The 17,108-nt window shown below is 40.4% G+C and overlaps 1 protein-coding gene across 1 annotated transcript in view; it reads left to right on the top strand.

Annotated features, from left to right (window-relative positions):
• Positions 1-11,324, top strand: part of TUBGCP6 (tubulin gamma complex associated protein 6) — a 40,737-nt gene extending 29,413 nt beyond the window's left edge. The window contains exons 33-45 of the mRNA XM_033514236.1: positions 83-198; positions 799-937; positions 1,018-1,134; positions 1,379-2,696; positions 3,119-3,174; positions 3,427-3,613; positions 3,879-4,047; positions 5,309-5,450; positions 6,427-6,621; positions 6,879-7,011; positions 7,240-7,453; positions 8,501-8,700; positions 10,521-11,324. Of these exons, the coding sequence (XP_033370127.1) occupies positions 83-198; positions 799-937; positions 1,018-1,134; positions 1,379-2,696; positions 3,119-3,174; positions 3,427-3,613; positions 3,879-4,047; positions 5,309-5,450; positions 6,427-6,621; positions 6,879-7,011; positions 7,240-7,453; positions 8,501-8,700; positions 10,521-10,612 (3,078 nt within the window). The 3' untranslated portion in view covers positions 10,613-11,324. The remainder of the gene's footprint in view (positions 1-82; positions 199-798; positions 938-1,017; positions 1,135-1,378; positions 2,697-3,118; positions 3,175-3,426; positions 3,614-3,878; positions 4,048-5,308; positions 5,451-6,426; positions 6,622-6,878; positions 7,012-7,239; positions 7,454-8,500; positions 8,701-10,520) is intronic.
• Positions 11,325-17,108: the final 5,784 nt, after the last annotated feature.

Here is a 17,108-nt window from a genome sequence, read left to right as displayed (position 1 = left end):
GTACAAATAAGAGCTTCTTGTAGATGTGTGTGTTACAGCCGGTGTTGAGAATGGCATTTACAAGTGTTAAATATTTATGCAGCGTCGTCTTGCCATAAGGCAGGAGGAGATTGATGATGATTTCAGCTATGCCCGAGAGCTGAGAGAGAGAGAAAAAAGACTGAAAGCTTTAGAAGAAGAACTGGAAAAAAAGGCAAGGTAAATGTATCTGAGAAGTCTTCAAAACCATCATAAAGACCTCAGGAAAGAATTATTTTATGCTAAAATTTATGGTACTAGTAGTTTGCAGACAGTTCAAGGGTAACGGTTGCAGTTAGAAGATGGATGCAAGGATTTTGGTAATCTGTGAGCACTATTGTTACAAATGGTTAGTGGCCGAAAAATCTGTGACCCACATAATTGTGCCAACACTATCCAGTTTGAGTTTTGTTGTCATCAAAATTTCAGGTAAAAAGTTTGACTGCATCTTACAATTTAAAAGCAGAGCCCACAGCAAAAATGGTCACATGCAGAAATAAAAAGCAGTTTGAGTTAGATATTTCACTTTCTTCTGTTTCATCTAAAATTACTAAAGCCAAATGAGTGGCCTACTAAAAGTAGTTACAGAAATACATGTTGACTAAAACTACAGTCCTCTGTTTTCTACCTGTTTATTCTCTGTGACTGAAGCCTCTGACTTCTACATTTTAAGAACCAATTCTCACTTCTGAAGTGTTAAAAAGTCTTATTCTTTAGAAGGGAAGATGAAAATCAGTGTGCAAAAATCTGTAACTTAGCTTTCTTTTTACCTTTATTTAGGCAGGAATTAATTGACCATTACAGCAAACTCTCTGATGATGCAGCCCGTAGGGAACAAAGAACGTTATGGAAAATCCAGCGCCACAAGTTGGAAACAGCCCGTCTTAAGTTTCTGTTAGAAGATCAAAAACACATTGAGGTACCTCCTAAAAAGATTTAAGTAATGTAGAAGATTTGATACTTGGTACTTAAAGACTTTTGTCTTTTTTTCACTTGTAGGAAATGCTTGAAAAACTTCCAGATGAAAACTACAGGAGAAAATTAGATATTATTCCTTTTAAACAGTGCCAGTTGGCTTTGGATAAAAACCCTGTTGACAAAGATCCACCTTCAGAAGTGAGTTTATTTTCTTACATAAACTTCAAGTTGCTGTTCCAAGTTTCCCTAAAGGGGAAACTTAACTTCATGGTTCATTTTGGTTCAGTAAACACAATGTTCACAGTAACAGTGAAGTGCGTAGTTATCATTTATAGTGCATCAGAAAAAATTTGAGAATTTTTAATCCTGTAATAAAGTGATACCTTAATTAGTAGGTTGATATGTGACCAGCTATACAGTCTAATAATTATTTCTTTTTTAGGTGTCTTTTGTGAAACCTCTGCAATCTAATGAGACAGTTGCCAGAATAGAATCTGAGCCTGAGCAGGGATATGCTGCTGCTGCTGCTGCTGACAAAGCACTGCCCATGCCAGAGCCAGAAAATAATAATGCTGATGAGCATTTTCAGCCTAAAGCAATAGGATCTGAAAGCAGTCTCCAAAATTCAGAGAAAGCATGCAGTTCTCTATACAGTGCTGAGTCCTTGCGTGAATCCAATGTGAATATAGAAGATTTCTTATCAAAGTCACAAGATGAACATGCAAGAGATGTTGCTGTTGGGATGCAAGGATCTTTGCTAGATGAAGCTTTCCAAAATATTAACTCAGATCTTTCTGAGACCTTGCAAGTGAGTGAAAGTCAGCCTGTCTTGAGGGGAGCATCAGAAGACAATGCACCATTTCATCAGCAAAGCGAGTATGATTTTAATACAGTTCTCAGACCATCTGCAGCTTGGCAGGGACATGTTGGAGTTGGGGAAAATGTATTTGATGAGGATGACAGAAGGCCTCAGTGGAATATTCATGGATATGCATCTGATGCCAGCATTAGAGTGGGAGAATATGTACATCAAGTGGACACTTACCAGCCACATTCAAGTGCTTATGGGCATTCCTCAGATTCCCATATAAAAAGCAGCAGCTATACTTCTGAAGTTGAATCTAGACGACCCCGATGGAATGTTCATGGGCATGTTTCTGAAGCTCATATTAAAATTGGGGAATATGCTTCAGAGATAGAGACCTCAAGGCCCAGGTGGAACATCCATGGACATGCTTCTGAAGCCAACATTAAGATTGGAGAGTATGTGTCAAATGTAGCTCCTACAAGGCCTCGATGGAGCAGCCATGGTCATGCATCTGATTCCAATATCAAGGTTGGTGAAAATGTGTCAGAGGTGGTCTCAGCCAGACCTCGTTGGAACGTCCATGGGCACGCTTCACAGTCACACATCAAAATCGGAGAACTGGTTTCAGATACAGAGCCTTTGAAATCCCGTTGGAGCCCATTTGGACATGCATCCCAGTCGAGCATCCAAATAGGGAAGTGGGCTCCATCTACAGAAAATGATCCCATACCTCATCGTAAAACCATTTCGGGTTCTTCATCTGACTCCACAATCCAGACACTTCTCTACAGTGAAGAGTTATCTCCTGCTGAAGGGAGCAGAAAGGAAGCAAAACCACTGCAAGTTAAGGAAGAGACTTTGCCACAGTCACAGATATCTGACAGTGTTACAGACTTTCCTGATGCTATTAAAGATGAAAAAAAGGATAATGCAATAGAAAAGAAACAAGAAGGTAAAATAAAATTAGGTTTATTCAGTCAGCATTTGTTTAAGGGCTTGTAAATGTAACTCTTGAATGTTTATTTTCTAAATGGGTACTTTCTTCCTAACTTATTCCACTTAATTCCTTGCATTACTTTTCATATAGTGCTAGAATTCAGAGAAAAGAATTTGAGCTTACACTTGTCTTCCATATTCAAGAAATAGAGCATTAAAAAAGTTCTAGCCTGAAACTTTGTGAAACAGGACCTTTAGGGTCCTTAAATAGAGGCTTAAAACTGCCTGGGTGTGACTATGGGGAGGTACTGTTATTGGTGTGGTTGTTTCTGTGATAATTTATACAGGAATTCTGAAGAACTTTAGGAGCAGATCTGAGGTATGAACCAAGTATTATAAGTAGGTCTAAGTAAATTCTGTCTTTAATTGTTTTTACAGTAATTGCAGATATTGTCAATAAGGACCCTTCTTCAGATTCCTCACAGAGCTTACAGGTAAGAAACAAAAGTGGTTGTTGAGTGGACTGATTTATCTTTTGAAGAACTGAACACACTGGTAGTTAAGGTAATAAATTCCTCTCCTAATGTAGTAGTCACTGTGAAGTCATCTTATTTTTACATATATGATACACACAGATGAGTACGCTCTTCTCTTTTCATTTGGAACAGCTAGGCAATTACCTGTAGAAACACATTAAGCCTGAGCAGACAAAGTCAACATCTCTCTTAAAATTTTATGAATTATAGAGAGAAGAACCTGAAAAAGCCATTCCACAAGATACTGTGCCTCAAGAAACTTTATCTTCTGAAGCTAATGCTCTCAAGGAGGATGAAGGCAAAGAGGAAGATACATGGAAGAAAGAACAAGCTTATTTGAAAGCCTTATCGGATCAGTATTGTATTGAAAAGTATCAAGATAGTTATGATTTGATGTGTGAGTAGAACTGTTGGAACAGTAGATCAGTAGAAGATGTGATAAATTTGAACAAGAAAACTGAATGCCATGACTTAACAGTAAATTACCAATTATGTTATGAACTGCGATAGCCAAGCAGTTTGCTCCTAGGCACAAAGATGAGAAATACATTTTGACATGTTATGATTTTCTAATCTAGAGGTGTTTGTATAGTTCAGTAGGAAAATATTATTAAGCTTCTTAAATATAGTAATTTACAATGTTTGTGTATTTTTAAATGTAGCAGAACCACCAGTTTCTCATCTCTTGCATCACGTGATACCAAGATCGTACACATTTCCTGTGGATCCTATGGTGCAGTCTGCAACAGATGAAACTGCTGTACAGCTGAGTGAGCTCTTGTCTCTGCCAGTGCTGATGAAACGTTCTATTACTGCTCCACTTGTATCTCAGTGAGTATTTGTTAAGAATTTTGACATTAATTTTGCAATTAATGTTGTATTCTATTTTGAGACAGGGGTTGTACATAGATCTCTTAAATTTGCTCTTAGCTCCTAGAAGTAATTCAGTAAGTGGTCCATTACTAATTAAAAAGTTCAGACCTGCGTGATAAATAATAACATAAACTCAGTTATGTGCAAATTAAAAATTTGAATGCTGTTTGGAATATAAATGCTCAGAGGGAAGTCTTGTAGATTATGCAGCAGTGATTTTGACACCATTAGTTTAATTATTCTTTTAAAAAGAAGGTGTATTGTTTATAATATGTGTGCTAGTTTATATTTGAAAGAGGAAAATCTAAGGGAGAAAAAAAACCCTTTTGATTACTTGAAATCTCATACTGATCAGATTATAGTTCATATTTCTATGGGAACTCCAGCTTCAAGGCTGATTGGAGGTATAATAGAAGCTGTTCTTGTTACTATTGGGATATATAAGGAAATCACATATATGTTGGACAGTTTAATTAGTATATCTAACAATATTTTAAATAAAAGTTTTTGTTACTTTGTGCAAGATTTGCTTTTGTCATGAAAAACAATTACTCACAGACACTTTTTTTAGAATCTGTTCTCCTGTAAGTTTCCATATGCTATGCTCAAAATTTGGTGCAATGTAGAAAGATGTTATTGTCTAACTTAATTTTTAACATCTGGTTGGCTACCAGAATGATTTGTTTATAAATTCACACATTTAGCAAACTGAGCCTAAGTTTTTGTGCTGCCAGAATTTCCCTATCCCTGATAGGCAAGTTTAATTATTTAAAGCTAGGGTGAATACCTACACAGTACTGTAGACTCCAGTATAGATCTGCCCTTAATATTTGGTGACAGAGATTTTTCAATTGGTATATTCTCACTGGCACTTTAATAGTCTTTTAATTTGCGTAGGTGACAGAGATAAGAAGGCTATTGATAAAGTGTTGCTCCAGGTCCAGCAGCATATTCTAAATAACATTGTATGTAGCCAGTCTTAAAATACTTCCTCAGTATTTTTCAGAACCTAATTACCTGAAGTGGTAGGTTTTAACTCTGGTATATAATGGATGAAGTTTTTTTTGTCTCATGTTTTTTGCCTGTATGAATAATGTCTAAGAGTTAAGTCTAAGAGTTAAGTACTGGAGCATTAATCTGATGTAGCCACAGCTGAATGTTAACAGTAAGGAGGGGGTTGCATGTAAGTATAATAACTTTTCTGTGTTTTTACTCTTAGTGTTTCTCTTGTGAACAAAGCAATAGTTGATTACTACTTTGTGGAGCTGAATGTAGAGAAGCATTTTGAAGCATTGAGACACTTTTTGTTAATGGAAGATGGGGAGTTTGCTCAGTCACTCAGTGACCTGTTGTTTGAGAAGGTATTTGCTTTGTTGTCTTAACCCCAGTGTTCGTGTTGTCTGCTTTACCTTGATGCCTCTGCATTGATTTGGATGGGAATGAGGGGGAATGGTATGAATTAGAATCCTGGCTTGTGGAGTTTTCCCTCTTTTGTACTGTGTTGAGAAGCCTGTAGCAAGGAACTCCATTAATGTTGTAAGGATGGAGAAAAACGGTCTTGGACAGAAGAGCACTCATGGAAGGGTACTTCAGTCTTTCCTATGAAAACTGCTGCACTATTGCTGTCCCCTCCTGTCTGCTGGCAGTAAGGCTGGAAGAACCTGTTGCTGTTTGCTAAAATCCAGCAGAAAGACCTGTGTTACAAGCTACCTACTCTTACCTTAAATATCGTCAAATGGAGAGCAGAGGAGAGGGCATGTGAAGAGAGTTCTGGGCCCTCTGATGAGGCAGTATTTTCATTACTTACTAATGTGTTCATGGGAAAGACAGCAAGGTAGGAGAGATAGCCTGGGTTGAAATAGATGATTGCCCATAGAGATAGGCAGCTGTAGGAGAGTTAATGCTTTTCTATGATTCTTGAAAATGCTTTAGACCCAACTAGGGAAAGCACTTGGGGATTTAGACTTGACAAATAGCTTTATTTGTAAACCTCTGAGAGTGCTGAGGTGATGAGATAGGCAGATTCAAGTCAGATAAATTTGTTGGGTCCTTGGCTTTCTAAAGACTCTATCCCCTGCAGGAAGAACTTGTAGTAGCTCCTGAACCACATATGACATACGAAAATAAATCAGTGTAGGTATAAGATTACCTTCATGCTTGAACAGAAAATAGTTCAGAAGTTGCTTCTTATGCTGTTCATGCATCCCTATGGCAGAAGTAAAAGCTTCTAATCAAGGCAGGATGGTCACCACTTTACCATTGTGCTTTAATTCACCTATCTTCAAGAGCCAAGACTTTATTAATATGGTGTAATTAGGATTTTTTTTTTATCCCTAGCTTGGATCAGGACAAACACCTGGTGAATTGCTGAATCCACTGGTTCTTAATTCTATCCTAAATAAAGCGCTACAGTACAGTCTTCATGGTGACACCCAGCTTGCTTCCAATCTTTCTTTTGCCCTCAAGTATCTCCCAGAAATGTTCAAGCCCAATGCTCCAGATGCTCTGAGTTGCTTAGAGCTCAGGTACAAGGTAAGAAGGTTTGGAACAAGGTGGAATACTGCAGTTATGCCATGGTTCTTATGTACAATGGTAAAGTGAATATGTTAATAAGAATGCAGTGTCTAAGAATGGGGTAAAATGATGTGTAATGGAAACTGCAGGATTTACTTAGCCTGACCATTGCATTGCATTATTAAAATACATAATAATTGTTAAAATACTTGTCTTTAAATAATGTTATAATTTCTAAAAAAATGTAGTATGATCAGCACTGTTACTTCTTACAGGTTGACTGGCCTCTGAATATTGTCATTACTGAGAGCTGCATGAATAAATACAACAAGATTTTCTCCTTTTTGCTTCAGCTGAAGCACATGGTGTGGACTCTCAAGGATGTTTGGTTTCACTTAAAACGCACTGGTAAGTGTGGCCTGTGAATGAGAGAGCAACCTATTTAAAATGCCTTCAGCACCCTCTACTAGACAATTGCTTATATACAATCATGTCAAACTTCAAAAGCCACAGTTCTCTTAAAAATCTTCATTGGCATTTTAAACAGACTCTACTAACAAAAACCTTCATTCCTTTAAAAATTCTCATTTTGGGTGGTCTCTGTGGCTGGTAATACATTTCTGCTTCTATTTTCAGCTTTGGTGAGTCGTGCATCGAATTCTGTTCAGTTTCGACAGCTCCAGTTATATAAACATGAGATGCAGCATTTTGTGAAAGTAATTCAAGGTTATATTGCTAATCAGATTCTTCATGTTACATGGTGTGAATTTGGAAACAAACTGTCTTCTGTGGGCAACCTAGAAGAAATTCATAGAACACATGCTGAATACCTCAACAAAGCAATCTTCAGGCAAGCTACCATACTTACTTTTACTTGAAATATATGTTAAGGGAGTGGCCAGTCCTAGCCTGATGTATTTGTGCAAAATTGACTTTTACATTATACATTAAGTAGTCTTTACATATGAAAGTATTCTTATGCAGGAACCAAAGTTCATGGCATCTTACAAGGTCTATACTTTGATACTTTCTCTCAGTTATCCATCCTTTTCATTTCCCTGGACTCCTTGAGTTATATCCTGCTCCTGTTCTCCATGCCTCTGCAAGCTTCCAGTCTACTCAGAACAGCTCTAAACTAAGAGCCCTAAACTAAGGGCACACATGCCACAGTTCTTTTTCTTTCACTTCATCCTTTGTAAATTACTTCTATTTCATTCATCATGAGTAGTGTGCACAGTAAGCCTTGCTAAAGGATGTAAAATGCATCTCCTGTACAATGTATGTGCTTTTAATATATGTGCAGTGACCAAGGCTGGACTTGGAAAGGACAAAAAGATGCCTCTGTCTAACTTTATGAGCAGTGCAAGAGACACCTGGCTTTTAGGAATCACAGGCTATGTGAGGCAGAGGGGTGGTGTGACTAAAAGGAAAGGAACTAGAGTTTATTTGGTTTCTTCTTGAAGAGTGTACACTGAAATAATGAAGTGGTGAGATAGAGGGAGATGTTAAGGAATAGAAGTTATAAACAAGAAATCTCTCATGTCTCTCTTTGAGTTTTAATCAGAAAAGACTTGCCTAGAGCTGCTGTTTGGATAGCAGGTGGTAAGATGAGAGGCAATTAAAGTTTAAGGAAACTCAGAGCATTTTGTTAAATGTCATCTCTTTTGCAAAGGCAGATGTGATTCTAGAAATCATATAATCTAGGGAAAAGTTTCTTGGAAGTGCAAGTAAACTGTGTTAGATTTAGGCACCTTGTTTAAAATCTGTTGGCTGGAGTCTTGGAGATTTTTTTAAAGCAATTATCTTTAACCTAAAGGATTGTGATTCCTTTGTATTTGTAGTCTTAGAACCAGTAAATTACATCAACTAATTCCTGAAGTTGTTTTTGTTCTGTTAGGGGTCTGTTGACAGAGAAGGCAGCCCCTGTGATGAACATCATCCATAGCATCTTCAGCCTTATTTTAAAGTTCCGCAGCCAGCTCATCTCTCAGTCGTGGAGCTTCGATGCAGGGAAGCAAATGGCTGTTCATCCCAACTTTGGTCTGATGCAGCAGTCATACAATACCTTCAAGTATTACTCCCATTTCTTATTCAAAGGTAAGAAATTGCATAAATTCTAGATAGAAGAAAAGGTCAACTGGCAATTGGAATGTTTTGGTAGTATAATGTAAAAGTAGGAAGATTTGTATACTTAGGGAGCGCTGAAAATGTAGTTCCCAAATAAAAACTGCACTATTTTGGTTTGCCAAGATCTGCATATATGTCAATTAAGATGTCCACAAAAGAAATCTAACAGATATTTCAAAACTGACTGTTTTTGCTCGTTTACAAAAATAAGTATTTGCTATTTAGCTGTACTTATGTGCATACATTTTTTTTTCTTTTCTCTGGAATTGAGTTCTGGAACTTTTTATTGGCAGCAATGAAAGATAGTTAGATACCATGGAGAAGTAATTTTAGATATATATGCAATAGTTGAGTTTTGCCATTGGTATGAAATTTGGAAATTCCGATTCCCCTTGTTGGACTAAAGCTCAGAGAGCCTCCCACCACATGCTCCAGGCAAGTTTTTCAACTACATGGATCATTTGCCAAATGCTTTTTCCTTTACCATAATAAAATTTCATCTCACTGTCAGTTTAGGCTATAATGTGCTGAAATGGTTACTTTCTGTTTGTCTTTCAGATCTTGCTTGTGTTTAGTACATTACTTATCCTTCCTCTAATATAAAGGTGGTTTGTGGGGTCTGGGTTCCTTCTTTTTAGAAAATCTTGAATTCCTGAAAGAGGTGCAACTGCTTTTCTTAGATCTATTTTTCTAGAATATTTTCTAGTTCAGACTATATTAATCAGGAAATGAGCTGCCCTTTTTATTCTTTAAGGGTGTCCAAAAATGGTATCAAAGGACCAAAAACAGATATTTCAGGATGAGTTAGAATGGCTGCTTCCAAATTCTACAGGAAGTCAGAACACCTGTGGGAGCCACCTAAGCCCATACTACGAGATCTATGGTTGCTTCATGGACAGAGATTAATAGACCATTCCGTAAGGAAATATGATGAGTGACCCAGTTTTTTACACCCTCTTTATTAAGCACTACAAAAACAAATATGTGCTTGTTCATCTCCACTTGAACCTTCAGTCACCATGTATTGTAAAATGCTCTCTTTCCACAATGGGTTGATCCAGAATCCATTGAAAGCCAATACAAAGTTGTCTGGACTTCAATGGCTTTGGCTCATGCCCTAACTTGCAATAATACACCTCCCCTTCTTCCTTGCATGCTGCTGCTGCTTGCTAATTCCCTTGATATTAGTGCATGGGATGTTTGTGAGCTTAGGGAGTTTCTATTGGCTTTTTAACTCTGCAATTAAGAATGCTTAGAGCAGCCAGTTTGTTCGTTCATAGAGTGTGAGGGGTTTGTCCTAGGAATTTCTCTTTGGTTTTCTCTCCCACAATGGACTTTGCTCAAGAAAACTTCAGCAGAGCTGCTTCTTTCCTTAGGTTCCCTGAGGACCTAAACATGCTTCCTGGTCAGTTGAAATTTTGATAGGAACACACCATCTTACTGTGAAAGATTATATGATTTCTATGTTTGTCTGAAAGCAACTTGATAGGGAAATGCTTTGTTAGAATAATGCACTTTCACTGAGAACTGACTCACAGTCTTTCTTTTGCATTTATTTGAAATGTTTTATAATTCCAGAAAGAAATACTGGAGTTTTCTTATGTTAAAATATACATCTGTTGTTTATTGTTCTCAGATTTCTGCATTATGGGGTTTTTTTGTGTTGTTTTTTTCCTCTCTGGTTTTGTTTTTGTTTTTGTTTTTTTTTAATAGGCACAGATGCTGTCATGGATGAATTAACAATATTAATCTTAGTTGAAGCTTACTTTATTTTTTTTATTTTCTTCCAGTGGTAACAAAGCTTGTAAATAGAGGATACCAACCACATTTGGAGGATTTTCTGCTGCGAATTAACTTTAATAACTACTACAAGGATAACTGAACTCTGTAGAGTAAGGATCACTGATAACCCAGTAAAACAGAAACTATATGTATGCACTTGTGATTTATAGAAGCTTATGCAAATGCCACACAGGAGGCATTTTTCTTCAGTGAAATAATCTGCCATCTTAAAGCTTGAAGAGTATAACCACCATATACAGAGCATGATACCTAAAACCCACTAAACCTGCCAGTTGTTTGATCTGGTAAAAATTGATATTGTCATTATTGCAGAGGTGGAAGAACTGAGTGCCTGGTCTTAACACAGGAGAGACTGCAAAACTGTATATCTGTGAATGTGTAAATGTTGTATTTTCAGTGGTGTGAATTTCCTTCAATGTAAATACATGTATGTGAAATAAATTAACAGATACTTTCTAAAACTGTTGAGAGATGAATATGAGGTACAAATGTTCCCAGAGATATTAGTAGCTGTTATTTGATGTGGTTTATTTTCAAACTGATATTCATTCTTAATCTAAATATAACTAATTTCTTTAAGACTCTTAGTCACAGTGGAAGAGTGCCAAGGTGGTCTGCCAGGAGATACGATATTTGACTATCCAAGCACTTGGTGATTGCTGGAACACTTGTGCCAAACTGAGTTTCTTTATCCTTAATTTAAACTATGCATCTTATTTTGTGGTGATTATTTAAAACACCTAAAACAAATTCAGCATCACTAAGGCAAAATAAAGCTGTATTTCCCAATATATTCCAACTACTGCTTTCAACTCAAGGATCATATTTGCGTAATTTTCATTTCCCCCTTTGTTTTTTTCCCTTATATTGTGGGAAGAGACAATTGAACTTTCAATGTCATAATATGAGAATGTTACAGAGAGGCAGTCAGCTTTGAAAGATGTTGGTTTTGAGATTCTGAAGTCATGGTTGGTTAAAATGTGGATATATTCACGATGAGATCATTGTCTGATGGGGGGACAGTTATTTAAAGCTACAGGCCTGCCAAACATGTTACCAGGACTATAGACTATTGACTAAGATTATGTTATGATGTATAGATAGGTTTATGATGCCTTTTTCTGAAGGAGAAATAAGTCTTAGAGACAGAATATACCAACTGTGAAGCTGACCTGAATGTTTCTGCTCTGATTCCAAAGTCAGTGTCAAAACATGGTAATGCACAGTTGCAACACATCTTCTATGCTGTTTCTTTATCTGTGCCATATTTCATTAACTGTCTGCCTTTTGTTCTACAGAAAAGGGGATAGCAAGAACAAGTGGCTTGCAGGCTGAGCTGTTTTGTTGCCCAGGGAGGCAGAGACCTGTATTTTTATCTGACTTGTTCTTCAGGAAATTATAGGACTGGGTATGTATGTGCAGGCTTGGCTTCTGGTGCAAACTGATGTCTTGTCCTGAAGCCACCGGACTTCCCTCCCAGCGTCTTTGGGAGCAGTGTCTGATGCTTGTGACCTTGTTGCTTGGTGATAGGCTGTTACTGTAGAAAGACCATCGAGCATTGTCTGAGTCCTGCGGCAAGCAGTAACACACAACAAAGATGATCATGGAAGCACCGGTTGGAAATATTTGAGAACTCCTGGAATTCGTCCTTCCAGCAGTGATGTTCTCAATGATGAGACAGCCCTGGGCAAAGCAAAGAAAAATGTTATTCCTTTTAAGGAAAGTAGTCCAGACTAGCATGAAATGGGAAGCTGGAAAAGATCTGGTTGATGTCAGGAGCCTGACGAACCAGCCATCCTGCCCGTGGGGTTTGGAGCCCGGTGGCACGGCCGGGGCCGAGCCGGGCCGGGCCGAGCCGTGCGGGGCCGGCGCCGCGGGTGCAGTTGCGGGCAGCGCCCTCGAGGTGGAACCTTCTCACCGAGGCTGAGCGGGCGCTCCCGGGCGGGCGGAGCGGCCCCGCCGGGGCTGCGCTCCCGCGGCTCCGCGGGGCCGGCCCGGGCGCTCCCGCCTGGCGTGGGGCGTCCCTGTGCAGCGCTCGTGTGGTGGGCAGAGCCTCTGGGAGCGGAGCAAACTTCCCGAGCCTTGCGGCGAGCTGCTCCCGGCTGTGTCCCTTACCCTCCGGGACGGCCCTGGCTCCGCGCTGCCGAAACCTCCCCGGTGTCGGGGGAGAAACGGGAGCTCCGCCACCCGGCATCCGAGCCGCGAGCCAAAACCGGGGACGGGACAGAGAGCGTCGGGAATCTTATCCTGTGTCATCGATCCTGTGGCGGGGGACCCCGCCGCCCGCGGAAGGCGGGACGGGGATGGAGGCTCCGCACCCTGGGGGAGACCGCATTAAACACACCTGGCCCGCGCCGGTGCCCCTCTCTTTGTCCCGCTCCTCGCTCCCGCTCCCCACTGCCACAGCCTCAGCCTTTACCCACAGCGCTTCCTCTGCCCCGAAATCCCGCGGCACCGCGCCCCGGGCGGAGCGGCTGTGCCGGGGAGGGCGGAGCCGCAGCCCGCGACCAGCGGGGGATTCACGTGGAGCCGAGCCGAGCCGAGCCGAGCCGAGCCGAGCCGAGCCGAGCCGAGCCGAGCCGAGCCGAGCCGAGCCGAGCCGAGCCGAGCCGAGGAGCGTCACCTCCTTCAGCACCACGAACAGCCTCCTTCAGCCACACAAGTGTGGCTACGCGCCCGCCCCCGTGCCGAGCCGAGCCGTGCCCTGCCGCGGCCCGCCGTGCTGAGCCGTTCCGTGCCGCACCCGTCTGAATGCTTTCGTAACTTTGTCTGCATTTCCCCCCCTCTCTGTCCCTGCTTTAATTTGCCATGCTTAAACGGTTTTCCTGCAAGGGTACTGTAAGCTACTTTCTGAGTCAGGGACCACATGTCACTGTTTTTTCCGAGAACTGAGGTATGAAGGCCTGGGCGTTCTAAAACAAAAATAATTTAAAATCTGATCCTTGATAGGGACTTGTGAAAACTACTGAAATATGAACTTTTAAATTCATGTTTCCATGGAGGAACCAACGAGTGAGTACAAAAAGCATCCTAAGTCACCAAAAGGGTCAGAGCAGCAGTGTCAGTGCTTAGAACTGTGCCCTAGGAAATCTGTGGAGGGATGGGAGAGGCTGCTGTAAAAGATGGTGAAGTAACACAGCTTGTGTTCATCTGCTAGCAGAAGCAAAGCTTTGAAGGTACTTGAGATGATTACAGTTCCTTGGGCAGAGGGCAGGTATCTGCAGCATGTGACTCCTCAGGCAGCAGCTGACTCCTCTGTATAAAAGCTCGCCTGAAGATTGTCGATTCTTACTGTGATTTTACAGTTGTGGGAGAAAGAAGAAAACCATCTTCAGTCTGACCATTGCATTTGTGGCTAGAAGACTGTCAGGAATCATATGCAAAGAGAAGCAACAGCTTTTGCCTGGGAATTGCAGAACCTGCTGATGGTATGTTTGGCAATTAAAACTGCTATAAACCAACTGCAAGAACTCATGCAGTGGTAAAATAACAACACGGTGGGGCGGGGTGTCTGTCACTTGGAAGGGTTGGGTGGAAACCACGAGATGGATACACAACCTTGTTGCATCATAGCAAATGATTATGATTTTGAAGGATGCTCTTGTTTTTATTTTGCACTATCTTTTTGGAATTGATGCTCTGGTAGATTTCTGGCAAAAATGCAGACATGTATTTTATTTTAAGCCTTGGACTTGAAAAGACCAGAATGGGAGCTACTGCCCAGCAAAAAAAAAAAATAGCTTTGAAGCCCTCTGGAAACATCTGCTAGCCTCTGCCTTGGTAAGCTGGTCATAAATTTTCCTTTAAGTGACTCCTGAACCTAGTTACCTGTTTCTGTGGAAAAATTTTAAGATAAGGTTTTCTGGAGAGCCAAGGGAGCTCAGTTCCTGTATTTTTCTGAATAGAGGCTGCTCAAAAAGCCTCTCCCCATCCATCTGTTTTTGAGAGTTTTCCCATGCTACTACAGCAAGTCAAACACAGTACTCCAAAAAGTAAGGATTTGACAGCAATACACTGGTGTAACTATTGTCTGCTTTAGACCCTTCATAACATCAGATGCTGCTTTGGGGACTGTGATGTGTTTCATTTAAGGTATTCATCAAGTTAACTGGTGGAAAATCCACAGGGTATATTGATGCCAAGCTCTTTGTGACAAATACCTGGCTGTCATCATCAGACTGAAACAAAAATTATACTCCCCAGATCTTTTGCTGTGCAGAACTCCTTTTCCTTTGGCCACTTGCTGTGTATCTTGTCTCATGAAACAGTGAAGAGGACTGCCTGTGGTCTCTGCAGAATTCAGTGAGAGCATTGGAATTTCTCAATACCTCCAGACAGTGGTTGATTTTAGCTCAATTAAGGTGCTTACATATGTGGCTTACATCTGTGGCTTGGATTAAGCTTTTTTTGCTGGTTTTTGTTTAGTTTTGTACTGTAACCAGTAAACTAGGGCTCTTGTTACAACTGTAGTTGTCAATTATAGCTGAAGATATTTTGAAAACCACTGCATGTGATAGTCGAACTTTGTAATGTACTGATACTGTCAAGAGAAGTGGGAAGGCAGTCAAAAATCCTGTTTTGGTTAATAGGGCATGATATTCAAGTGTACTGGGGATGAGAAAAGCTACTCCTGCCTGTTTTCACTGAACATTCTTTATATCCCATAGAGATTCTTTCCAGAGCATGTGTCTCACAGCCTTGTGCATACGTTCAAGAAAGTTGTTGAACCATTATGTATGACATTTCCCCAGTCTTCATTTACTGATGTCTCATGGGTTTTTGCTTCTTAGTTTTGGGGCTTCCTTATATATCAGCATTTCTCCTTCTTACTGCAGTTTTGTTGGTACAACTGAGTCCCCTGAAGGTCTCGCTGACCTTGATTACAAGCTATGGACTTTTAGTTTGTTGTCATCAGAGGAGCTGAGGATAATTCACTTTTCACTATACACAGTTTGTCTTCTTGGGATTCCCTTTGAACTCTAATACTGAATCATATTCTAGAGTTTTTTTTCCTTGAATAAGGGTGAGTAAAAGACTGCTAAATCCACAGAAAACTTACACATTTCTTACCATTTCAACCAGGTTCTCTTAGAAAACTGGAAATCTCAGCATGCCAGATTTCTCTCAATCAAAGTAGAAAGCTGGTGTCTGGGACTCAGATTTCCTGCTGTGAATTTATCCTCTGTCTTCCTTAATGGAGCTACACATTCTGTTGTGAGACATCTTCCTGAAATCACCAATTGGGGAACTGAGACTAATTATCATGGTCTGTAGCCTCAAATCACTCAATGTTTAATGTATTCAGGAAAGTCTTAGAACCTGGTCTTGCTTCTCTGCATCATAAATAGGAAGTACTGTTAGTGATTTGTGTAGCAGAATTTGAAAACTAGGGCCTTAGTGTATAGCTTGAGGCAGGGAATGTCTGTCTGTTGCAAGTGTTGCAAGAAGATTTTGGGACTCAGGGCAGTTGTTATATTTACAAACTGTCAAGCTTCCATTCTAACTGCTGTGCCAAAGGCTGCTGCAAATGAATGTGGGTGTCTTGACACGGAAAAGAATAGTGAACTCTGCTAGCTGCAACCAGGGTGAATTGGTGGATTTATTAATCCAGTTTCCCTACATAATGTAAGAAAAGGATTGTCAGCTCCCTGCACCATTTCATTTTCCAACTGACCTCTTGTGTTTTAGTTGTCTTTCAACTGCTAGGGTTTTTTTGCCACATCTATGTGTAGGCCATGACATGTTCTTGTGTCTCCCTGAAAACCTCTGAACTCAAGGCTGCTTTTCTTTCTTCTTCAGCTCCTTAATAAAAAAATCTTCTCCCTCCTCTCTGCAGTCAGGTATGTGACAAGGATTGTAGCCCATACTGTTTAACCTTGAGTGCTACTGGAAATATTTTGTCTATGCTGCTAGGTTTTGATTGAAACTTACTGATGCATTCACATGGGCCTAAAGCTGGAAATGCTTTGAAGTTGCTGGTTTCCCTGAGTGAAAGAGTGACTTCTGTTGAGTACTTCTGTGCTTTACGTATTTGTGAAGTTATGGCTTCTGTGGTAGTTCAGCTTCTGTAAGATGGCACCGTATGTATGGATTCCATCTCTTCTAATGGAACTTGGTCAAACTAGAGGAGAAGGCTCTTTACTGCCCTTGCCTGTTCTGACAGTCAAAAAGTTCTGGGTAGCAAGAGCAGTTGTGTGTGGAATAGCAGTGCTGCTCTGAAGTTGAGCTCCTAGACCTTTAGTGTCATCTCATGGAGTCTCAGAGGATCCAAATTACCCTGTGCTCAAGAAGCATCCTGGGTAAGCAGAAAGTCAACATCACTTCCTGAACCAGAATGACAGAGATAGTGACTGCTGCAAGTCACCCGGTATGTTACTGCCTGAAGAGCTAAGCAGTGAGAGGTGCCTGCCCAGGAGGTTTGGGCTAGTCAGCAGTGATACCTTCTCCAGAGGGCTGGGGGCCAGGAGAACAGTGGGGACACTGTCAGAGTCCTCAAAGGTGTATTTTCATTCAAAGGCTTTTTCATTTCCTGTTCAGAAATCCAGGTGTTGGCATTATTTCCACCTATTTCTCTT

This window comes from Parus major, chromosome 1A, assembly GCF_001522545.3.
Source record: "Parus major isolate Abel chromosome 1A, Parus_major1.1, whole genome shotgun sequence".
NCBI classification, from domain to species: domain Eukaryota; kingdom Metazoa; phylum Chordata; class Aves; order Passeriformes; family Paridae; genus Parus; species Parus major.
This window is presented reverse-complemented; position numbering and strand designations above follow the sequence as displayed.